The 25651-nt window shown below is 36.0% G+C and overlaps 1 protein-coding gene across 5 annotated transcripts in view; it reads left to right on the top strand.

The window, feature by feature from the left end:
• Positions 1-25651, top strand: part of SENP7 (SUMO specific peptidase 7) — a 162679-nt gene that overhangs the window by 50920 nt on the left and 86108 nt on the right. For all 5 annotated transcript variants that reach the window (XM_064585083.1, XM_064585246.1, XM_064585171.1 and 2 more), the window contains one exon: positions 11780-11877. In XM_064585083.1, coding sequence (XP_064441153.1) covers positions 11780-11877 — 98 coding nt within the window. The remainder of the gene's footprint in view (positions 1-11779; positions 11878-25651) is intronic.

Below are 25651 nucleotides of genomic sequence, written 5' to 3'. Positions count from 1 at the left end.
TTGGAACTTTCTGGGCTTCCTGGATTTGAATGTCTGTTTCCTCCCCATTATTTCTTCAGATAATTTTCTGGCACTTTCTCTCTCTCTTCTTCTGGGACCCCTATAATGTGAATATTGTTCTACCTGATGTTCCATAAATCCCTTAATATATCTTCACTCTTGTTAATTTCTTTTCCTTTTTGGTCTTCTGAATGGGTGAATTCTAGTGCCCTGTCTTTGAGTTTGCTGGTCCTTTCTTCTACTTCATTTAGTCTACTGTTGAATCTCTCTAATTGAAGTTTTCAGTTCTGTTATTGTAATCTTCAGTTCTGTGATTTCTGTTTGGTACTTAATATATTCTCTTTGTTGACATTTTCACTTTGTCTATGCATTGTTCTCCTGATGTTGGTGAGCATCTTTATAACAGTTATTTTGAACTGTTTATCAGGTTAAGTCACTTTCTCCATTTCATTAAGGTCTTTTTTTGAGATTTTATATTGTTCTTTTGTTTGGAACATATTCCTTTGCTTCATTTTCCTCCACTCTAGTTGCTTTCTGTGCAGTATGTGAAACAGCCACTTCCTAGTCTTGAAAGTATGATCTTGTATAGGAGTTGAACTCTATCTTAGCTCTTGTCTCTCAAACCTTTGGGACTGTCCAAGCTGACTTCTTTGTTCTTTAGTGGCTCCCGATAGTTTAGGGTTTGCCAAGACCTGTCAGTGTCTCTAAGGGGTGATCTTAGTCAGGCTGATTGGAAGCTGGATCCTTAGGCAGCAGCTTTAAAAGTATGCAAAGATACCTCTTCCAGGGGAAGACTGGTAGATGAGTCTGCTCCTTCTGTGCTGTGTGCCCTGGGGGATAGCTGGTGTTAAGAACTGTTTCTCTGTTTGTTTCAGTCCTGTGGAATCCATGAGCATATTCCCCACTGGCCACCACAGCCATGTGATCAAGGGGCATCCCGTAGATAGCAGCTGCAAAAACCAGCATGTCAGACTTGGGCATAAGCTCCTTTTCAGGAGATAGTGGCATTCTGGAGTGAAGCAGAGGGAGACATAGAGATGGCATCTGCTTACCTCCATAGTCTCTGGAGAGAATTGTAGTTGGCCTCTAAATGCATGTTAAATTAGAAGCCTGTCCTCAGGCTGCAGCTTCTTCTTTTTTTTTTTTTTTAATATTTATTTATTTATTTATTTGAGAGAGAGAATGAGAGAGAGAGAGAGCATGAGATGGGGGAGGGTCAGAGAGAGAGGCAGACTCCCTGCCGAGCAGGGAGCCCGATGCGGGACTTGATCCCGGGACTCCGGGATCATGACCTGAGCCGAAGGCAGTCGCTTAACCAACTGAGCCACCCACACGCCCCTGGGCTGCAGCTTCTAAGATAAACAGACCTCTTTCTGGGTGTGTTTTAGTCTGCTACCTCTATGTTGGGTCCTGGAGTGTTAGCCATGGTGAGTCCATGTGAGGCTTTTAAGAACTGTCTCTTGGTTTGCTATAGCCTTGTGAGTCTCATGGATGCAAGCCCCATTGGCTTTCAAAGCTAGATGTTTTAGTAGCCTGTCTCTTGGTGATAATCATAAAGGTCAGGGTGCCAGATGTGGGGTCCAAATCCTTTGTACCTTAGGCAGAAGCTGGGAGTTGTCCGTTTCCTCCTGGTTGTGTTCCATTTTGCTGGGAGTGTGTTTATGGCAAGATGATCTCAGCTTCTCCTACATGTTTCAATGTTTTTTTTTTTTTTCTCATTCCTGTGATATTTAGAGGAGTTTTTCAGCTAGTTTCTGGATTTTTTCAGAGGGAATTGTTCTGTATGTAACTGTAGATTTGGTATGTCTGTGGGAGGAAGCAATTTCAGAAGCCTACTACATTGTCATCCTAAACTGGAACTATCCCTGGTAGATTATTGTTAGTTGAAGTCCATAGTTTACATTAGGGTTCATGTTTTGTCTGGTATATTCTTTGTTTTGACAAGTGTATAATGGCATGTATCTACCATTATAGTGTGATATAGAATAATTTCACTGTTAAAAAAATCTTTGTGCTCCACTGATCTTTTTAGTATCTCCAGTTTTACTTTTTCAATAATGTCACATGGAATCATGCAGCTTTTTCAGATTGTCTTCTTCCGTGTAGCAGTATGCTTTTACATTCATGTCTTTTTTGGGCTTGATAGCTCATTTCTTTAAAAAAAAAAAAAAAAGAATATTTGGGGGGCGTCTGAGTGGCTCAGTCAGTTAAGCATCCAATTTTTTTTTTTTGGCTCAGGTCATGATCTCAGGGTCCTGAGATCAAGCCCTGCATCAGGCTCTCCATTCAGCAGGGAGTCTGCTTCTTTGCTGCTTTTCCCTCTGCCTTTCTGCCCACTCATGCATGCTCTCCATCTCTCTCTCTAAAATAAATAAATATTTAAAAAACAAAGAATTTTTACGAGACTATTTTTTAGAGCAGCTTTAGGTTTGCAGCAAAATTGGGCAGAAAGTAGTTTCCATATGTCCCCTGCCTCCACACACGCACAGCCTCCCCCACTATTTATTTGTTTTTATTGCTGAATAATATTCTGTTAAATGATGTCGCACAGTTTGTTTATCCATCACCTGTTGAAAGACATCTTGGTTGCTTCCAAGTTTTGGCAGTTATGAATAAAGCTACAGTAAACATTCATGTGCATGTTTTTGTGTGGACACGTTTCTGACTTATTTCACTAAATACGAAGGATTGCAGTTGTTGGGTTGTATGTTAAGGGTAGGTTTAGTTTTGTTGGGAACTGCTAAACTGTCTTTCAAAATGGTTGTACCATATTGCATTCCCACCAGCATCTAATGGGATTTCCTGATGCTCCACATTCTAGTTGACATTTGGTATTGTCAATGTTTTGTGTTTTAGCCATTCTAATAGGCCGTACAGTGGTATCTTGTTTTAACTTGCAGTTCTCTGATGACATATTTTCTTGAGTATCTGCTTTCTTGTGTATCTGCTTTGGTGAGTGTGCCTTCAGATCTTTGGCTCTTTTTAAAATTGGATTGTTTTCTTATTTTTGAGTTTTAAGAATCCATTGTACATTTGGATACCAGTCTTTTTATCAGATATATGTTTTGCAAAGTTTTTTGCCCCTAGTCTTTGTGTTATCTTTTCATTTCCTTAATGGTCTTTCACAAAGCAGAAGTTTTAATTTCAGTGAAGCACAAATTATCATTTTTTTTCTTCATGGATAGTGCTTTAGGTATTATATCGAAGAAGTAACTGCCTAACCCAAGGTCACCTAGGTTTTCTCTGATGAGAAAACCTTTTAGGAATTTTATAGTTTTGCATTTTATATTTAGATCTGTGGCCCATTTTGCATTAGTTTTTTGAAAGATGTAAAACTATGTCTCTGTATCTTTCTACAGGGATATCAGCACCATTTGTTGAAATACTAGCCTACAGAATTGAATTGCCATTGTTCCCATGTCGTAGATCAGTTGATTACATTATGTGGATCGATCTATTTCTCAGCTATTTATTCTGTTCCATTGGTCTATTTGTTTGTTTTTTTGTCCATGCCAAGCTATCTTGGTTACTGTAGCTTTAAGTCTACAGTAACTAATAAGACTAGTAAGTCTTGACATTAGTTTTTCTTCAATATTGTATTGGCTATTCTGGGTCTTTGGCTTTCTATTTAAAATTTAGAATCACTTTGTCAACATCCACGAACTAACTTTCTGGGATATTTAATTGTGTTGACTATAAATCACATTGGGAAGACATCGTTGGAATATTGAGTCTTCCTATCCATGTATGTGAAATATCTATTTAGAACTTTGATTACCTTTTAACACAGTTTTGTGGTTTTTGTCATATAGATTTTATATGTATTTTATTTGATTTGTCCATAAATATTTTTTTGTGCTAATGTAGATAGTACTGTTTTTCAAATTCCAATGTAAATTACTTTTAAAAATTATTTATTTATTTATTTATTTACTTGACACAGAGATAGAGAGCACAAGTAGGCAGAGAGGCAGGCAGAGGGAGAGGGAGAAGCAGGCTTCCCACAGAGCAGGGAACCTGATGCGGGATTTGGTCCCAGGACTCTGGGACCATGACCTGAGCCGAAGGCAGACGCTTAACCAACTGAGCCACCCAGGCGCCCCTCATTGTAAATTAGTTTTAAAGAAGAAAGTAATTGACTTTTGTATAAATATATTGTTTCCTGCACCATTGCTATAATGGCTTATTTGTTGAAGGAGTGTTTTTTTTTTTTTTTAATTGATTCTTTGGGATTTTCTACATAGACAATTATGTCACCTTAAATAAAATTTTATTTTTTTCCCCCCAATCTGTATACTTTTTATTTCCTTTTCTTATCTTACAACATTATGTAGGACTTTAGTATGAGGCTGAATAGGAGTGATGAAAGGGTGCATCCTTGCTTTATTTTTTATCTTAGTGTGGAAGCATTTGATTTCTCACTATTAAGTATATTTTCTGTAGGTTTACTGTAGATGTTCTTTATTAGATTGAGAACATTCCCCTCTATTGCTACTTTGCTGAGAACTTTCTTTAAAAAAAAATCATAAATGGCTTTTAGAGTTTGTCAGATGCTTTTTTTCTGCATCTATTGATATGATCATTGGATTTTTCTTATTTGGCCTGTTGTCCTTAATGGATTTTCCAATCCATTATCCAGCACTGCATATTTGAAATAAATCTCACTTGTTCATGATGTATAATTCTTTTTTTTTTTTAAGATTTTATTTATTTATTTGACAGAGAGAGACACAGTGAGAGAGGGAACACAAGCGGGGGAGTGGGAGAGGGAGAAGCAGGCTTCCCACCGAGCAGGGAGCCCAATGCTGGGCTCCTACCCAGGAGCCTGGGATCATGACCTGAGCCGAAGGCACACGCTTAACAACTGAGCCACACAGGCGCCCTTGTATAATACTTTTTGTACATTGTTGGATTTGATTCTTTTGAGATTTTTGCATCTATGTTTCTAAGAGAGATTGTGTAGTTTTACTATCTTATATTTTTCTGGTTTTGATGTTAAGGTAATGCTGTCCTCATAGAATGAGTTTGGAAGTGTTCCTCTGTTTTTGTTTTCTGGAAGAAATTGTTGAGAATTGGTATAAGTGGTTTGCTTAAATGTTTGGTAGAATTCATCAGTGAACCAATCTGGGCCCAGTGCTTTCTGTTTTGGAAGGTATTAAATATTGATTCAATTTCTTTAATAGATATGAGCCTATTCAGATTATGTATTTCTCATTGTGCAAGTTTAGGTAGATTGTGTCTTTCAAGGTATTAGCTCATTTCATCTAGGTTATCAAATATGTGAGAGTAGAGTTGTTTATAGCATTTCTTTATTATTTTTATATAGTAGCCATGGGATTAGTAGTGATTACCTGTCTTTCATTTCTCATATTAGTAATTAGTGTTTTTTCTTTTTTTCTTAGTTAACCTGGGTTGAGGTTTGTCAATTTTATTGTTCTTTTTAAAGAAGCAGTTTTTGGTTTTGTCGATTTTTCTCTATTGATTTCTTATTTTCAATTTCATTGATTTCTGCTCTATTTTTCTTTTTATCTGCTACTTTGGAATAATTTTGCTCTTTGTTTTTTAGTTTCCAAAGCAAGAAGTTTAGATTATTGATTTTAGAATTGTCTCTTTTTAAAATTTATTTTATTTTTTAAGATTTTATTTTATTTGAGAGCGAGAGAGAGAGCGTGCATGCACAAGTAGGGGGAGGGGCAGAGGAGAAGCAGACTCCCTGCTGAGTAGGGAGCCCGATGTGGGACTCAATCCCAGGACCCTGGGAGCATGTCCTGAGCTGAAGGCAGCTGCTTAACCCAGTGAGCCATCCAGGCTGTCTGAATTGTCTCTTTTTTTAAATAGCTACATCCAATGCGATGAATTCCCCACTTAGCGTATGAGCTTGAGTATGTGTATTCTTCTGTTTTTAGATGAAGTATTCTATAAGTGTTACTTGGGTACAGTTGATTGATGGTGTTGCTCAGTTTAAGTCTGTCGTTACTGATTTTCTGCCTGCTGGATCTGTCTGTTTCTGATGGAGCAGTTTTGAAGTCTTCAACTATAATTATTGATTCTATTTGTCCTTGTGTTTTTATCAATTTTTGCCTTATGTATTTTGGTGCTTTATTGTTGAACACATAAATATTAAAGATTCTTATGTCTTCTTGGAGAATTGATCCTTTTATCATTATGTAGTATTTTTCTTTATCCCTATATCCCTCCAAATTGGTAATTTTTCTTTTTCTGAAGTTTGTTGAGTCTGAAATCAGTATAGCTGTTCTAACTTTCTTTTGATCTGTGTTAGAATGGCATATCTTTATCCCTTGACTTTTCATATTGTGTTCAGTGTATAGTTGGGTCTTTTTTTTTGGTTTGATCTTTGAATATTGGACCACCTTTCTGCCCTGGAATAAACCCTAATTTCCTGTATTGTATTATTCTTTTCACATATTACTTGTTTTGATCTAATTTTTTTTAAAGATTTTATTTATTTATTGGACAGAGAGAGAGACAGAGAGCACAAGTGGGGAGGCGGGGGAGAAGCAGGCTCCCCGCTGAGCAGGGAGGCCGATGTGGGGCTCGATCCCAGGACCCTGAGATCATGACCTGAACTGAAGGCAGGTGCTTAACCAACTGAGCCACCCAGGCATCCCCGATCTGCTAATTTTTTTGTTGAGTGTTTTTGTCTATGCTTACCAGAGATGTTGGTTGTTAGGTTTTTTTCTTCTTTTACTGCCATTATATGGGTTCAGTTTCAGTGCAATGCTTACATTATAGGATGGGAATTCTAGTTAATGGAATATAGAGTATAGAATTCATTTTCTTAAATGTCTGATTTGCTAGGAAAGCTCTCAGGGCCTTTAGAGGCTAGGAGTTAGTGGAAGGGAGGGTGGCAGCAGTGTTTATAAAAGGGAGCAGAAAGGATTTGTGTGACCCAACTGTTCTATATCTTGACTTTGGTTGTGGTCACACAGATGTGCATATGATAAAATAGCACTAAACTAAAAATGCACTCATACCAAATGTGCGCATATAAAACAGGTGAAATCTTAATAAGGTCATGAATTGTCTCATTGTTAATTACCTGGTTATATATTTTTCTGTAGTCATGTAGGGTGTTTGGGGAAAACATTGGGGAAAAGTGGTTGAAGAGTATGCAGGATTCCCCAGACCTTCCCCCATAATTCATCTAGTGGCTCAATAGATACTGGCTAGCAAATAATTTCAGCTTATGTTTTTGGTAAGTGTTTTCATTGTTGGCGTTACATGTTACTTACTTTGGAAACTGGATGAAGAACCAATAGAGTTGAAATTCTGATACAAAGTTAAATGCAGACCAATAATCTCAGTTGGTTGGAAAGTCGTCATGCATTTTTATTACAGTAAGCTGTGACAGGGGTGAGTAGTTGTGAACAAAGTCAGCATTTTCCTCAAGATACAGCTTTGGTTCCTTTTTAGTATCTAAGGAAGCACTCAGTTGAGATTGTGAACCCCACACCACTTAGAATGCATGTGGAGTTGATTTTGTCCAAGAAAAATTTTAGTAGTTACTGTGGACTGTTTTATTTTAATTAGCATAGTATTTATTTTGTCCTTGCCAGAATGAGAGGGATAAAATGATGTAACTGAATGCTTTAATCCTGTCTGTAAACAAAGTCTTTTTCTCTTCTAAAAGCCTTTTTCATATTTAAAATAAAATTATTCATGCTATCTTAACTTTCCTATTTGTGGTCAGGTAGCTTTCAGATTATGTATGTGAATAAATTCCCATTCATAATCAGTTTATAGGAGAATTCTTTGTTACCTGATTTTTATTTTTCAGAGATAGCATATAATAGGTTCATAGACTAAAAGAAAAACAAATCATAACTGTGAAAAATACAAATTATTAACCCAGCCTACAATTCTTAACTAATTTTTAAAGAGAAAATATGTAAATATTTTAATGTGATATTAACTATAAGAAACAAGTGATCAAAGTCTTAAGTGAATTTTATTTTAATTTGATAACATCTCTGGATATACTTCAGGTTACCCTTGGATATGGTAGGATTCAAGAATTTAGAGTTAATGCCATTTTAATCAATCTCCCTCCTATTAAAGTTATCTCCAGTTTGTCTCCATGAGTTCATCTTATTTTTGTAATAGTTTAAAACTTTCATTCTTTTGGGTGCCTGGGTCACTCAGTCAGTTAAGCGTCTGCTTTTGGCTGGGGTCATGATCCCAGGGTCCTGGGATCAATGGGAGCCCTGCATCGGGGCTTCCTTCTTGGCAGGGAGTCTGCTTCTCCCTCTCCCTCTCCCTCTGCTCCTTCCCCTGCTCATGCTCTCTCTCTCTTGCTCTTTCTCTCTCAAGTAAATAAATAAAATCTTAAAACCCCAAAAAGTTCTCATTCTTTTTTGCCCCCTCTTTGGTGGGAATAATGTTGTTTTCTCTGTATAGAATCTGAGGCTCAAAGACTAGTACTTTCATCATTTTGCACATATAGGCAAACCAGATTACAGAATGATTAGTGGGATACAAAAAATTCAATAACATAAAATGCGAAGGTTGCATTTACTGTGAGATTAGTGGAACGATTACAGGGAACTAGTTGGCCAGTAGTTCTGAGAGTTCAACCCTTAAGCCAAATCATTTCCAGTCCTGGTTGCAGTTGGATGTAAATAGATAATATAATTCATTGTGAGAATTGTTATCAATAATAGAGATATGCAAAACTTATAATGGTATTGTAGAAGAGATTGATTTAGTCTGCTAGAGGGTGAGGAAGGTTTCTTGGTGGTACTAGATTAAAGCTTACTGGACAAAGAGAACTAGGGAGGGTAAAGCATATTCTAGTAAGGAAACATGTTGAAGGATGAAACTGCATAGCACTTTCAGGGAATTACAGATAGTTTAGTATGGTCAGATTACAAGATGCATGGGAAGCTGAAGTGAGAAATGAAAACACAATTATTATTATTATTTTTTTTTTCCTCCTTTAGGTAGTCAGAAACACTTAAGAATTTAAGCAGGAGAGGGGCGCCTGGGTGGCTCAGTCGTTAAGCGTCTGCCTTCGGCTCAGGTCATGATCCCAGGGTCCTGGGATCGAGCCCCGCATCAGGCTTCCTGCTCCGCGGGAAGCCTGCTTCTCCCTCTCCCACTCCCCCTGCTTGTGTTCCCTCTCTCGCTGTGTCTCTCTCTGTCAAATGAATAAATAAAATCTTTAAAAAAATAAAAAAAATAAAAAAAAATTTAAGCAGGAGAGTGACATTCAGATTTGCATTTTTGAAAGATTTAACTTTCCTGATGGAGCAGATGCTAGATTAGAGGTGTTAGAGACTATTGGCAGGGAATCCCATTAGAATAATATTGTAAGAGTCCAGGTCAGAAGTAAGAAGAGGCAGACAGTGGTAAGAAGAGGTAAGACAGAGATAGTGAAAATGGAGAGAAGATGTAGTTTTAATCTTGTTATTTTGATAGATGTACATTTTGTAGTGAAATGGGAGTGACAAATGTGTTTAAAGTTGATATCTTGATGGGGGGATTTCTGAGAATTTGTATAATTTAGAATTAAAGCATTGAAAGGAATATAGGCTTTTATGGGAGATAGGCTTGGGTTCATTGGTCAAACTTCACTTTCCTCTGATAAAATGTGTTTTATACCATGCAGGGCTTTGGTGATAATGAGATAACATAATTTCTAGAGAATTAAAAAGGATGTTTATCGAGGGCTGTCATGTTGTTTTTCATTACTTAAATTTTTTTTATCTTTTAAAATTTTATTTTAAATTGTCATAAAATATACATAACATAAAATTTATCATTTTAACCCATTTTAAGGGTGCAATTCACTGGCATGAAGTACATTCACATTGTTGTGCAACCATTACCACCATCTATCTCCAGAACTCTTTATATCTTGAAAACCTGAAACACTCTACCCATTAAACAATACTTCTCCATTTCCCCCTCTCCCAGCCCCAGGCAACCACCATTCTACTTTCTATCTTTATGAATTTGACTACTTTAGATACTTCGTATAACTTGAATCATATAGTATTTGTCTTTTTGTTACTGATAAGTCACTTAGCATAATGTCATTGTGTTGGGAAGAACCGAGTCTTCCTCCTTTGTTTCTCATTTACTCTCACACTACTATCATATTTACAGTACTTTTGACACCAGATGTGTGTGGGTTTTCCCCTACCAAGCAGTGCTCTGTGACACTAGCTGTGTAGTCTACAATTTAACTCAATTCTGACACTACTTGGAAATAGTGTCAGACCCCACAAGTGAAGGGCTCAGTCCTGTACGAGTCCTCCCATCCCACTTCAGATGCCAGTCACAAGTCCCGCTGTCACCTGTGCTTGTGATCGAGTGGCTATAAATCTGAGGTTCCCACAGCTACCCCATCAGGTTCGATTAATTTATGCTAGAGCTGCTAAGAGAACTCAGGAAAATACTTAAATTTATCAGTTTATTGAAGGATACGATAAAGGATACCACTGAACAGCTAGATGAAGAGATACATAGGGTGAGGTCTGGGAGGGTCTCCAGTGCAGGAGCCTCTGTCCTTGTGGAGTTCCCATGTGTAGTATGTAGATGTGTTCACCACCCTGAGAGCTCTCTGAACCCCATACTTTTGGGATTTTTATGGAAGTTTCCACATGTAGGTATAACTTATTCAGTCTGTTTTCAGCTCTTTTCCCCCTCTCTAGAGAATGGAGGATGGGACTAAAAATTCCAAGCTTCTAATTATGGCTTATTCTTTCTGGTGACCAGTGCTCATCCAGGAGCCTTCCAGGAGCCCATCCAGAGTCACCTCATTAGTACAAAAGACACTCCCATCACCCAGGAAATGACAAGGGTTTCAGGAACCCTTTGTTAGGAATGGGGATCAAAGATCAAATATTGTAACAAAAGATGCTCTTATCAATCCAGGAAATTACAAGGGTTTTAGGAGCTCTGTGCCAGGAACTGGGGACAGAGACCAAGATATATATTTTTTGTTCTCCCACAGTCATCAGGGATCATCCATGTTGTGACATATGTCAAAATTAACTTTTTAAGACTGAATGATATTTCATTGTATATACCACATTTTGTTTATTCTTTCTTTTATTGATGGGACACTTGAATTACTTCTACCTTTTAGCTTTTGTGAACATGCTGCTATAAACACAGGTATACAGATCTCTTTAAGGAAAACAGTGTTTTAAACTTATTACATATATAGTCATCTTACATCCTTGTGAGAGAGCTACTATTATGTCCATTTTAATGATAAGGAAACTAATGCAGAGAAGATAAATAATTTACTTGTCTAGATTCATACTCTTTTGTGTTAAATAATTTTAACTTTTGTGTTTAGTCAGATTAAATCTAAACCCTGTTAGTAAGCTGTCTGACTTTCCTAAAATTTTCCATGTAGCAATTCATAGGGAACAAGTTGTAATCCCTTCCAGTTGTTATAAATGCAGTTACTTCAAAATCACAGACCCTGTTTAACTTGGTATATAATGATTTTTATTTCCTTTAGTCTTACAAAAATTGTATGACTATGTAAGCTTTGGAGTCTCAAACTGTTGATTTCCTAACTAAAGTTACCTCGACATTTTAAAATATCTTCCTTCTGTTTTTTTGGTGGGCTTATATTTCTGCACTAGCAAAAGAGCAAGGTGGTTTTGTAGTTGCACTTTTTTTCTTCTGTAACGTATGAATTTGGCTGTTTATCTTGAATTTCTAAATAAAAACAAATTTAAGTGCCTTTTAATTGTCATATTGTTATATTTAGTATTAAATTCCATTTTTCCCCCCCCAGTGGAAAAGAAGCCTGAGAAATAAGGTCCTCTCTCTAGACCATAAAAGTAGGAAAAGTATCCGTGGACGTCCTGTCACTTCTAAAACATCACCAGAAAGGTAAGATATATGTGTGTGTGACATAGGATGGGCTTATACTATTTATAAATAGTGTGATCATGGGTGATTCATCTAGCCTCTTTGGGTCTTAGTTACCATACTTTTGAAATACAAAGACTGAATTCAAGATTCAATTCTAAGGTTCCTTCCAAGCTTGAACTTTTTGTGATTCTAAGTCATTTTAACTCCTCCCCCCCCCTTTTTTATGCATTTGAAACATCTTGATAATCTTTAGCTGGTAAAACAAGAGTTACATATAGACTGATTATAATGCTTGATTCATCATTTGTGGTCTACAGTAAGAAGGATGCTCAATTTAGCAACTGTGGGGCTAGTCATAATATTAGTGAATTATGGTTATACTAGAATTAAATATATGGAGGATTGAAATTACAATTATCAGAAAAAATTTAGAGCATTTCAGGATTGGACATCCATAAATGACTAAAAAGGTGTTATTGTACAAAAGGGCATTGAATTTTCTTTTTTTGAATAGTGAATGAATGAAAAAATGAGTAACAAAGTAAAAATTACGGTTACTGGGAGATCACATGAATTAGAAGACTAATTGGAGTTCTTAAATTTATGCCAGAGCACTTTATAAGGTACTTAGTCTTGTTCTCCCTTTTCAAGTAAATTGTCTGTAGGAAATGAAAAACATATTGATGATTCCATATCATTACCAATATTTAGTTCTCTCCCTCCCTCTCTCCCTTCCTTCCTTCCATAGATGTCCCTGTGGGTGTGAAATGGTGCCTCATTGTGGTTTTGATAGCATTTTCTAATAACATTATCTTTTTATGTGGTTGTTGGTCATTTTTATATCTTCTTTGGAGAACAGTCTATTTAGATCCTTTGCCATTTTAAAATTGTGTTGTTTCTGTTTTTGATGAGTTGTAAGAATTCTTTTTATATTCTATATACAAGCCTATATCAGATATATGATTTGCAAATATTTTCTCCCATTCAGCGTTTCACTTTCTTGATGTTGTTGTTCTCTTTTGAAGCACAGAAGTTTTTTCATTTTGATGAAGAACGATTTATCTATTTTTCTTTTGTTGCTGTGCTTTTGTTGTCCCAAGAAACTGTTGCCTAATCTGACATTACAGTGATTTATCTTGACTTTTCTTCTAAGAGTTTTAAGGTTCCAACTATTAGATTTAGGTCTTTTATCCATTTAGAGTTAATTTTTGGATATGATATGAGATAGGCATCCAAATTTATATCTTTGTGAATATGCAGTTGTCCCAGCACCATTGGTTGAAAAGGTATCAATTTTTGGGGGTACTTTTGTTGAAAATCAATTGACTATAAATATAAAGGTTTATTGCTGGATTTGGAATTATATTTCATTGAGCTATATGTCTGTCCTTATGCTAGTACCACTGTGTCTTGATTACTACAGCTTGGCATTAAGTTTTGAAATTGGGAAGTGAGAGTCTTCCAACTTTATTATTTTTTTGAGATTATTTTGGTTGTTCTGGGTTCCTTGCATTTTCAGTTGAATTTTAGAATCAGTTTGTCAATTTTAATAAAAAAAGCCAACAAGGATTTTGAAGGAGGATGTGTTGAATCTGTAGACTAATTTGGGGATTTTGGCCATCTTAATATTTAGAAGTCCTCTGATTCATGGGCATGAGATATCTTTCCATTTATTTAGATCCTTTTTTAATTTCTTTCAGCAGTGTTTGGTAATTTATTTTCTTCTTTTTGATGCTACTGTGACTGGAATTGTTTTCTTAATTTTATTTTCAGACTGTTCATTGTTAGTGTATGGGAACTGATTTATATATGTTGACATAATATGCTGTGACTTTGTTTAAGTCTTACTAGTTATAGAAGTTTTTAGTAGATTTCTTGGAGTTTTGTTCACAAAGACGGTTGTACTTCTTTCTTTCCAACTGGATGCCTTTAATTTTCTCTCTTTGCTTTATTGTCCTGTCTAGAACATCTAGTACAATGTGGAATAGAAGTGCTGAGAATGGACATCTTTGTTTTTTCCCCACTCTCAGAGGGAAAGCAGTCAGTATTTTACCATTAAGTATCATGTTAGCTAGGTTTTTCATAGATGCTTTGCTATGGTTTGAATGTTTGTGTCCCCTCAAAATGTTTATGTTGAAATTCTAATGCCCAGTGTGATGGCATTTGGAGGTGGATTCCCTTAGGAGGTTGTTTAAGTCATGAGGGCGGAGCCCTCACGAATGGGATTATTGCCTAAATAAGAGACCTCACGGAGCTTCTTAGTTTCTTCCACCCTGTGTGGACACAATGAGAAGTTGGCAGTCTGCAGTATAGAAGAGGGCCTTCACCAGAGCCTGACATGCTGGCTGTTACCCTGATCTTAGACTTAGCAGTCTCCAGAACCATGAGAAATGAATGTTGTTTGTAAGCCACCCACTTTATGGTATTTTGTTATAGTAACTCAGATAGACTAAGACATATCCTTTTTCATGATAAGGAAGTTCCTTTCTTTTTTTTTTTTTTTTAAGATTTTATTTATTTATTTGACAGAGAGAGACAGCGAGAGAGGGAACACAAGCAGGGGGAGTGGGAGAGTGAGAAGCAGGCTTCCCACTGAGCAGAGAACTCGATGCGGGGCTCGATCCCAGGACTCTGGGATCATGACCTGTGCCGAAGGCAGATGCTTAAGGACTGAGCCACCCAGGTGCCACAGGAAGTTCCTTTCTATTCCTAATTTGTTGGAGGTTTTTATCATGAATCTGTGTTGGATTTTGTCAAATCCCTTTTCTGCATTCATATTATGTAATTTGTATCCTTTATTAATATAATATATTACATAACTTGATTTTTAAATCTTAAACCAACTTTGATTCCTGGGATAAATCCCACTTGATCCCGATTTATGATCCCATTTATATGTTGCTGGATTCAGTTTGCTAGGATTTTTTTTTTTTTTTTTTTTTTTAAGATTTTATTTATTTATTTGAGAGAGAGAGAATGAGAGAGAGAACACATGAGAGGGGATAGGGTCAGAGGACGAAGCAGACTCCCCGCCGAGCAGGGAGCCAGATGCGGGACTCGATCCAGGGACTCCAGGATCATGACCTGAGCCGAAGGCAGTCGCTTAACCAACTGAGCCACCCAGGCGCCCCAGTTTGCTAGGATTTTGTTGAGTATATTTACATTTGCATTAAGAAGAGAAATTCATCTGCTGTTTTCTTAGGTTGTCTTCGTCTGGCTTTGGAGTCAGGTTAATACTGGCCTTGAAGAATAAGTTGAAAAATGTTCTCTCTTCCTTTGTTTTTCGGGAAGAATTTTTGGAAGGTCAATATTAATTTTTTTAAAAATATTTTTGTTTTTAAGATTTTTTTTTAATTTAAATTTTTAAAAATATTTTATTTATTTGTCAGAGAGACAGAGAGAGAGAGAGAGAGAGAGAGCACAAGCAGGCAGAGGGAGAAGCAGGCTCCCTGCCGAGCAGGATGCCTGATGGGGGACTCAATTCCAGGACCCCAGGATGATGACCTGAGCTGAAGGCATATGCTCAACTGACTGAGCCATCCAGGCATCCCTAAGATTGTATTTTTATGTATTCTCTGCACCCAACATGGGACTTGAACTCACAGCCCTGAGATCAGTAGTCATATGCTCTACTGTCTGAGCCAGCCAGGTGCCCTAGTTTTTCTTTGAATGTTTGATGAAATGCACTAGTAAGCCATCTGGTCATTAGCATTTTGCATGTGTGTGTGGGTCTGAAGTTTTCATATTACAAATGTAAATTTTTATTTGTTATAGCTCTATTCAGATTTTCTATTTTTTTATGAGTCAGTTTTGCTAGCTTTTGCCTTTCTAGGAATTTGTTCATTTTATAAGTTATCTAATTTGTTGGCATATGTTTGTTCAAAATATTCTCTCATAATCTTTTTAATTACTGTAATATTGTTAGTGATCTCTTTTTCATTCCTGATTTACTAATTTGCATCTTCTCTCTCTTTTTCTGTTCAGTCTCCCTAAAGATTTGTTAATTTTGTTGATCTTTTCAAAGAACCAACTTTTGATTTCATCAGTTCTCCCTATTGGTTTTCTGTTTATTTCATTTATTTCCACTATAATCTTTTCTTCCTTGTTCTTGTTTTGGAAATAGTTTGTGCTTCTTTTTCTAAATCTTAAGGTGTATAGTAAGGTTATTGATTTGAGATCTGTCTTGTTTTCTACCATAGACATTTATAGTTTTAAATTTCCCCTGAGCTATATTAGCTACATCTCATAATTTTGGTATATTGTGATATTCTTTTCATTAATCTCAAAAGTATTTTCTGATTGGTAAGATTTTTTTGACCCGTTCGTTATGAAAGTGTGTATAATTTAATTTCTGCATATTTTTAAATTTCAAAGATTTTCTTCTATTAATTTTTTATTGAGATATAATTAACATAACATGATATCATTTTCAGGTATAGAATGTTAATTAATTAGGATTTGTATATATTGAGAAATGATCACCACAGTAAGTCTGGTTGGTCCATCACTATGCATAGTTATACATTTTTTTTTCTTGTGATGAGAACTTTTAAGATTTACTCTCACTTTCTTAGCCATTTTCAAATATACAGTACAGTGTTATTAACTATAGTCACCGTGCTGTATAGTAGTTCCCATGACTGAGTTATCTGTTGTTAATTTTTAATTGAATTTCACTATGGTCTGACAACATTTTGTATGATTTCCTTTCTTGTAAATTTTTTAGAAAAGAATTTATTTATTTGAGAAAGAGAGAAAGGGAGAGAGAGAGAGTATGAGCAGGGGGAGGGGCAGAGTGAGAAGCAGACTCCATGCTGAGCAGGGAGCTTCACATGGAACTCGATCCCAGGACCCTGGGATTGTGACCTGAGCCAAAGGCAGATGCTTACCCAACTGAGCTGCAATATGGTAATTCTGTTTTTTATTTTTGAGGATCACTATACTTTTTTTTATAGCAGCTGCACTGTTTTACATTGCCACTAGTAGTATGTAAGGGTTCCACTTTCTCTGCATCTTCATCAACACTTTTTTTTTTCATAATAGCTATCCTAAGGGGTGTGAAGTAATAGGTGGTTTTGTTTTTGATTTGTGTTTCCCTAATAATTAGTGATGTTAAATATCTTTTAATGTGTTTATTGGCCATTTGTATATCTTCTTTGGAAAAATGTTTATTGCAGTTTTTTTTTTTTTTAAGATTTTATTTATTTATTTAACAGAGAGAGACACAGCGTGAGAGGGAACACAAGCAAGGGGAATAGGAGAGGGAGAAGCAGGCTTCCCCGCAGAGCAGGGAGCCTGATGTGGGGCTCAATTCCAGGACCCTGGGATGATGACCTGAGCCGAAGGCAGACACTTAACGACTGAGGCACCCAGGCGCCCCTGTTTATTCCAGTTTTTTGCTCACTTTTTTTTTTTTAAAGATCTTATTTATTTATTTATTTATTTATTTGACAGAGAGAGACACAGCGAGAGAGGGAACACAAGCGGGGGCAGTGGGAGAGGGAGAAGCAGGCTCCCCACAGAGCAGGGAGCCTGATGCGGGGCTCAATCCCAGGACCTTGGGATCATGACCTGAGCCAAAGGCAGATGCTTAACAACTGAGCCACCCAGGCGCCCCTCTTATTTATTTATTTGACAGAGAGAGACACAGCGAGAGTGGGAACACAAGCATGGGGAGTGGAAGAGGGAGAAGCAGGCTTCCTGCGAGCAGGGAGCCTGATGTGGGACTCGATCCCAGGACCCTGGGATCATGACCTGAGCCGAAGGCAGACTCTTAACTACTCAGCCACCCAGCCACCCCTTTTGCCCACTTTTGAATTGGGCAGGTTTTTTGTTGTTGTTGAGTTTTAGTTGTCTATATATTCAGAATATTAATCCCTTATCAGATACATGACTTGCAAATATTTTATCCCATTTTGTGGGTTGCCTTTCTACTCTGTTATTAGTATCTTGAGAAGTTTAAATCCTTTAATCTTCGTAAAGTAGTTTGTTTAGTTGTTTCCTGTGCTTTTGATGTTATATCCAAGAAATCAATGCCAAGTTCAGTGTCATGGTCATGAAAATTTTCCTGTATGTTTTCTTATATAAAGTTTATAATTTTAGGGGCACTTGGGTGGCTCAGTCGTTAAGCGTCTGCCTTCGGCTCGGGTCGTGGTCCCGGGGTCCTGGGATCGAGCCCCACATCGGGCTCCCTGCTCCGCGGGAAGCCTGCTTCTCCCTCTCCCACTCCCCCTGCTTGTGTTCCTGCTCTAGCTATCTCTCTCTCTGTCTAATAAATAAATAAAAATCTTTGGGGGAAAAAAAAAGTTTATAATTTTAGCTCTTGCATTTAGTTCTTTGTTCCATTTTGAGTTAATGTTTGTATATGTTGAGTAGAAGTCCAATTTCATTCTTTGGCATGTGGATATCCAGTTTTCCCAGCACCATTCTTGAAAATGCTGTCCTTTCCCCCATTGAATGGTCTTGGCACTCTTGCTAAAAATCATTTACTATATAGGGGTGCCTCTATGGCTCAGTCAGTTAAGCATCTGATCTTGATCTCATCTCAGGTCTTGATCTCAGGGTTGTGAGTTCAGGCCCCACATTGGGCTCCATGCTGGGTGTGGAGCCTACTTAAAAAAAAGATTAAAATCATTTACTATGTAAGAATTTACTTTCTCTGTTCTGTTCTGTTGATCTGTGTGTTTCATATGCCAATACCACACTGTTGTGATTACTGTAACTTTATAGTGAGTTTTGAAATAAAGAAGTGTGAGTCCTCCAGTTTTGTTCTTCTTTTTCAAGATTGTTTTGGCCATTGAGAGGCCCTAAAGTTCCACATGAGTTTTGGGATAGGTTTTTTTATTTTTGGAAAAAACATGATTTTGATACAGTTGCATTAAATCTGTAGATTGCTTTGAGTAGTATTGACATCTTAACAATTGGAAGGCTTAACATAGCCTTCCAATTCATGAACATGGGATGTGATTACATTATTCATGTCTTTAATTTCTTCTAGCCGTGTTTTGTAGTTTTCATTTTGTATGTCTTTTGCCTCTTTGGTTAAGTTAATTCCTTAAGTGTTTTCTTCTTTTTGATGCTATTATAAATAGAATTGTTTTCATAATTTCCTTTCAGATTTTTCATTGTTAAATGTATATGCAGCTGATTTTTGTGTTGAGTTTGTATCCTGCCACCTTGTTCAGTTCATTTGTGTAACAGTCTTTTTGTGGAATCCTTAGGGTTTTCTATGTATAAGATGATACCGTCTCTGAATAGAGGTCTTTTTACTTATTCTTTTTCAATTTTGATGCCTTTTTTCTTTCTTCTTTTGGTCTCATTGGCTATGTACTGTGTTGAGGAGAAATGGCAAAAATGGGTATCCTTTTCTTGTTCCTGATCTTACAGGAAAAGATTTTAGTCTTTTACCAGTAAGTATGATGTTTGCTTGGGTTTTTCATGTATATCTTTTATGATGTTGAAGTAGCTTCTTTCCATCCCTAGTTGAGTGTTTTTGTCATAAAAAAGATATTGGTATAAGATATCTCATAAAAAGATATTGAGCTTTGCCAAAATTTTTTTGTGTCAGTTGGGATAATCACTTATCTTTTTTCTATTCATTCTGTTACTGTGGTCTTTATATTGACCGATTTTTGTATGTTGAACCATTCTTGCATTACAGGAATAAATCCCACTTGGTCATGGTGTATAATGTTTTTAATTTGCTACCGAATTTGGTTTGTTAATATTTTGTTGAGGGTTTTAAAATCAATGTTCTAAAGGATAATGGTCTTTAGTTTTCTTTCCTTGTGGTGTCTTTGTCTGGCTTCAGTATCAGGGTAATGCTGGCCTCATAGAATAAGTTAGAAATTGTTCTTTTTGCTTCCATTTTTGGAAAAGTTTGAGAATGATTGCTGTTATTTTTTTTTTTAAAGATTTATTTATTTATTTATTTATTTGAGACAGAGAGAATGAGAGGGACAGAGAGCACATGAGAGGGGGGAGGGTCAGAGGGAGAAGCAGGCTCCCCGCCGAGCAGGGACCCTGATGCGGGACTCGATCCCGGGACTCCAGGATCTTGACCTGAGCCGAAGGCAGTCGCTTAACCAACTGAGCCACCCAGGCACCCTGATTGCTGTTATTCATAAAATTTTGGAATTCACCATCAGGGCCAGGATTTTTCTTTGTTGGGAGGTTTTTGATTACTGATTTAATCCTCTTACTAATTTTAGGTCAAGTCAGATTTTCTGTTTCTTTGTGATTCAGTCTAGGTTTTTTATTTTTAGGAATTTGTCCGTTTCATCTAGATGATCCAGTTGGTTGACATACAGTTCATAGTACTCAATAATAATACTTTTTATTTTTGTGGCATCATTAGTAATGTCCCCACTTTAATTTTTGATTTTGATAAATTTGCATCTTCTCTCTTTTTTCCTTCACTTATCTAACTAAAATTTGCCATGTTTATTAATTTTTTTTTTAAAGAACCAACTTCTGGTTTCATTAATCTTCTCTATTTTTCTATTCTATATGTCATTTGCTTGGCTTTTTATTATTTCTTTTTTCTGTTAGCTTTGATTTTAATTTTTTCTTCTAGTTTCTACAATTGTAAAGTTAAGTTGTTGATTTGAGGTCTTTATTTTTTAAAGGTAAGCATTTATAGCTAAAAAATACCTCTTAGAACTAAGTGCTTTTGTTGTATTTTGCAATTTTTAAAAAAGATTTTATTTATTTATTTGACACAGAGAGGGAGTGAGAGAGCAGAAGCAGGGGGAGTGGCAGAAGGAGAGGCAGGCTCCCCGCTGAGCAGGGAGCCAGATGTGGGGCTTGATCCCAGGATCCTGGGATCATGACCTGAGCCAAAGGCAGATGCTTAAACAACTGAGCCACCCAGGCGCCCCTGTTTTGCAAATTTTTGTATGTTGTTTTTGCTTTCATTCATTTCTTAAGTATTTTCTAATTTCTGTTGTGATTTCTTCTTTGAACCATTGGTTATTTAAGAGTGTGTTGTTTAATTTCCACAAATTTGTTGAGTTTTCCAGTTTACCTTCTTTTAGTGATTTCTAACTTCATTCCATTTTGGTCAGAGAAGATACTTTGTGTGATAGCTATCTTTCTAAATCTGTTGAGACTTAATTTGTTCCCCAGAATATAGTCTATCTTGAAGAATGTTCTATGTACATTTGAGAAGAATGTGTATTCTCTGTTATTAGGTGGATTGTTTTGTGTATGTCTGTTAGATCCAGTAGGTTTATTGTGTCTTTTAAGTGCTCTAATTTGTTATCTTCTGTCAGATTGTTCTATCCAGTATTGAGAATGGGGCATCGAAGTCTCCCAACTATTATTGTAAAACTGTCTATTTTTGTCTTCTGTTAATTTATGCTTTATATATGTTGATGATTTATTATTAGGTGTGTAAATGCTTATAATGGTTATATCTTCTAGCTGTATTATACCTTGTATTAATACATAATTACTTTCTTGTCTCTTGTAATCTTTTTTGATTTAAAGTATATTTGTAATCTTTTTTGATTTAAAGTATATTTTGTCTGATATTAAAATAGTCATGCTCTCTTTTGGTAGTATTTGCATGGAATATCTTTTTCCATCCTTTCACTTTTAACCTATTTATGTCTTTGGATCTAATGTGACTCTGGTGTAGACAGTAAAAGTTGAATCATTTTTTTTTTTTTTTAATTCATTCTGCCACTCTCTATCTTTGGATTGGGGAGTTTAATCCATTTACATTTAAAGTAAGTGTTGATAAGGAGTGACTTATTTGTCATTTTGCTATTTGTTTTCCATGTCTATAGCTTTTGTTTTGTCCCAACTTCCCAGCATTTTTCTCTTTTTTTGTTGTTGATTTTTTTTTTTTAATAGTGAGATGCTTAAATTCCCTTTTCAATTCCTCTTGTATAGCTATTTTCTTTGTGGTTACCACAGGGGTTACATTTAACATTATAAAGTTATAGTATTCTAGTATGAATCTACCTGTTTAACTTGAATAACATGTAAAAACTCTGTTTCTTTACAGTTTTATCTCCATCTCTTTTAATTCTTGATTTCAAAAAATGATATCTTTACATATTTTATGCTCAAAAACATAAACTAATAATTATTTTAAATGCATTTTCCTTTATATTATGTAGAAAACAAAATTTGCAGTTATAAACCAAATTTGGAATAATCGTAGCTTTTAGACTAATTTAAAAAAAAAGTTTTAGTCTGTTAAATCATATATAAAACAAACAGTGGAGTTTCAAACCAAAGTTACGCAGTTCCTCATGTATTTACTTTTATTGAGATCTTTATTTCCTCATATGGCATTGAGTTACTGTGTAGTTTTTTGTTTCTCCTTACAGGATTCTCTTGAGCATTTCTTGCAGGGCAGGCCTTACGGTAGCAAACTAGCAGCTTTGTTTGTTTGGGCCTGTCTTAATTTTTCTCTACTCTTGAAGCACAGTTTTACTGAATATAGGATTTTGGCTGATGGATTTTTTTTCTTTTAGAACTTTGAATATATCAGTCCACAGCCTTCTAGCCACCAAAATTTTTGATGAGAAATGTTATTATCTTTTTGGACATTTCTTGTATGTGACAGATCACTTTTTTCTTGCTGCTTTCAAGAGTCTCTGTCTTTCAAGAATTTGATTATACTGTATCTCAGAGTGGCAAACAATAAAACAATAGAGATAAAGTAAATTAAAAATAAAATAATAAAAATTTTATTTATTTGTAAATAAAATCTTCATTGAATTATTTTAAATTGAATATGCTTTTTGACTTTTTTGTATGTCCCTCACTAATACAGTGCCAGGCAGAGATAATATTCTCAGCCATCCCATGGTGTAGATATTGTTTTTCAAGGGCAAGTGATACAACCTCTAAGCCTTAGTTGCTTATATATGAAATTAGAAGGACGGTCATAAGGCATCCTTCCAAGTTTGCTGATTGTTCTGCCTGCTAAAATCTACTTTTGAATCCCTCTAGTAAATATTTCATTTTAATTATTGTACTTTCAGTTCCAGAGTTTTTTTGGCTTACTTTTAGGTGTTCAGTCTCTTTGTTGATATTTCCATTTTTGTCCATAAATCACTTTCTTGACATTTCTCACATTTAAAAAAAAATTCTTTGATCATCTCCAAGACATTTGTTTTTTTTTTAAAGATTTTATTTATTTGACACAGAGAGAGCGACAGCGAGAGCAGGAACACAAGCAGGGGGAGTGGGAGAGGGAGAAGCAGGCTTCCCGCCGAGCAGGGAGCCCGATGCGGGGCTCGATCCCAGGACCTGGGATCATGACCTAAGCTGAAGGCAGACGCTTAACAACTGAGCCACCCAGGCGCCCCAAGACATTTGTTTTAAAAGACATTGTTTAGTACATCGCCATCAGGTCTCATTCAGGGACAGCTTTATTGATTAATTTTTTTTCCTTTGAATGGGTCCTACTTTCCTGTTTCTTTCTATGCATTATGATTTTTGTTGTTGAAAACTGGACATTTGAATTTAATAATGTGATAAGTTTGGAAATCAGATTCTCTCCCTTTCCCAGGGTTTGCTGTTTTTGTTTTTTATTTTATTTATTTTTTTATTGTTGTGTGCTGTCTCTTTGACAAAGTTCATTGTGAGCTATAAATTTAAGATTTTTTCAGGTTTTACTTGAGCCTGTGCCTTTCCCTATGTATATGTGGTAACTTTCTAATTTCATCCTTTAATGCATTTACTTTTGAATGGCCTAGTCTTTAATGTCTGGCTCCCAAGCAGGGAAAAAGGGAAAAATGAAGAGAGGAAAAAAGGAGCATTAGCCTTTTAAGTTCCCCGGAAGTCACTTTTCCTAGATAGGATGGGGCTTATAATAGTGGGGGGAGGTACAACCACAATGACTTTTGGCCTCTTTTTCTGCACCTCTGACATTACAAGCAGTAATCAGTGATTAGAGCACAAATCTGTAATATTTGGAAGATAGGATCCTTTTTTTCCACTCTGGTTTGGACAGTGCTGAGTGCAAGCTGTTCCTGTAACATGTGCCCAGCTGTTGCCAAGGGGCTGGAGGTTTGGGGTGGGTAGCTAAGAACTAAAAGAACTAAAGTTGACCAAAATTAATGACATTTTACTGCCTAAGCCTTTCTCTGAAGTTACTCTTCAGTAAACTCCAGATTTCCAAAATAGTTCTATCAGACAGATTTTGCTAGTGTAGTTGTTCTGTAGGTTGGGAGAATGATTCTTGCTGGGTCCTACTCCACCATCTTCCCAGAATCAGAATCCTCTTTGTATTGCTTTTTAAGATGTGAGGAAAGGAGTATTCTTTTGAATATTTATTGTAAATGTATGGCGTTCACATTAAATTTCAACAATTTGTGTTTATTTCTTTGTCTTCTTTTCCAAACTCTGTCTTTTTTCTACCATCAGTAAAAACTTAGAAGTAAAATTTGCCAACCAGGGAAAAACTATATTAAAATGGAGGAGTCAAAAAAAACAACACAAGACTTAGTGCAATTTAGAGACAAAATAAGGCAATAACTGTGAAGGAGAACAGGAGTAAAGGAACAGTGAAAGGTTGGAGCATTTTTTTTTCTACATGTTGTCTTATTTTTCTTAAAGATTGATAATTCTTTAAAAAATTCTTACTGGGGCCACTGGGTGGCTCAGTCGTTAAGCGTCTGCCTTCGGCTCAGGTCATGATCCCAGGGTCCTGGGATTGAGCCCCACATTGGGCTCCCTGCTTGGCGGGAGGCCTGCTTCTCCCTCTCCCACTCCCCCTGCTTGTGTTCCCTCTCTCACTGTGCCTCTCTCTGTCAAATAAATAAATAAAATCTTAAAAAAAAATAATAAAAAAAATAAAAAATTCTTACTGTTTTTCTTTTGCCTGTTATGTAAGGAAAGTGGGATGGGAAATTCAAGACACAGCCAAATAACAAAGGAATCTAACCACTTCCAGTTAGATATAGTGATTGAATATGTAGATTTATCTTTGTTTTCTTTACTATTCCTATAGGTCATTCCTATTTTTGTGCCCTTAGTTAGGGTCCAGATACCCATCACTACAATATTTTTCAGGATTGTCTTTGTAAACCTTGTAGATCAGCTATTTTCTGGGTGGTAGAGGTAGGTACAAAAAAAGAAAAGGGCAAAAGCGAAAAGCAAGGGGAAAACTGGAGACCTACTATCTTGTTTGTTTTTGTCTTTACAGACTGATATCATATTCATGAATAGATAGTCAACTATAAAAAGTGACATTTAGAGAATAAGAAAAAGCTCTTGGAAATTACAAATATGATTGAAGCAGTAAAGAATATCTGGTAGAAGATATAGCTAAAATTTTCCCCTATTAAATAGAATAAATAGATAGAGATAGTAGAAAAGAAAAATAGAGATTCAAACTGGGTAGTAAAACATCTAAGTACTAGGAATATCAAATAGAGAAAGTAGAAGAATTATCAAGAAAAAATTAAAAGACATCTCCAACATCTGAAAAATAAGCTTCCAGTTTTAAAAGCCTTAATGAATGTTAGCACTGTGTCGAGGGGGGGGAAAGGAAAAAGAAACCTTCACTAAGGCACGTAATGAGATTTCAGAATATCAGAGGTCAAGAAGAAATCTTAATAGCTTTTAGAGACCAAAAAAAAAAAAAAAAGTCACCTACAAGGATCAGGAATTATAATGGCATTGAAATTCTTAGCTGCTCTGGATGGTAGAAAATTATGAAGCAATGTCTTCAAAATTCAAAGAGAAAATTATTTCCAGTCTTTTGTTCTGTACTCAACTCATCAAGAGTAAGAGTAGATTCAATACGTTTTTAGACACAGAAGTTCTC

Source organism: Mirounga angustirostris, unplaced genomic scaffold, assembly GCF_029215605.1.
Source record: "Mirounga angustirostris isolate CCGP_5_RB_7025 unplaced genomic scaffold, mMirAng1.0.hap1 SCAF_1, whole genome shotgun sequence".
NCBI classification, from domain to species: Eukaryota; Metazoa; Chordata; class Mammalia; order Carnivora; family Phocidae; genus Mirounga; species Mirounga angustirostris.
The sequence above is the reverse complement of the archived record's forward strand: the minus strand, read 5'-3'. Positions and strand labels throughout refer to the sequence as shown.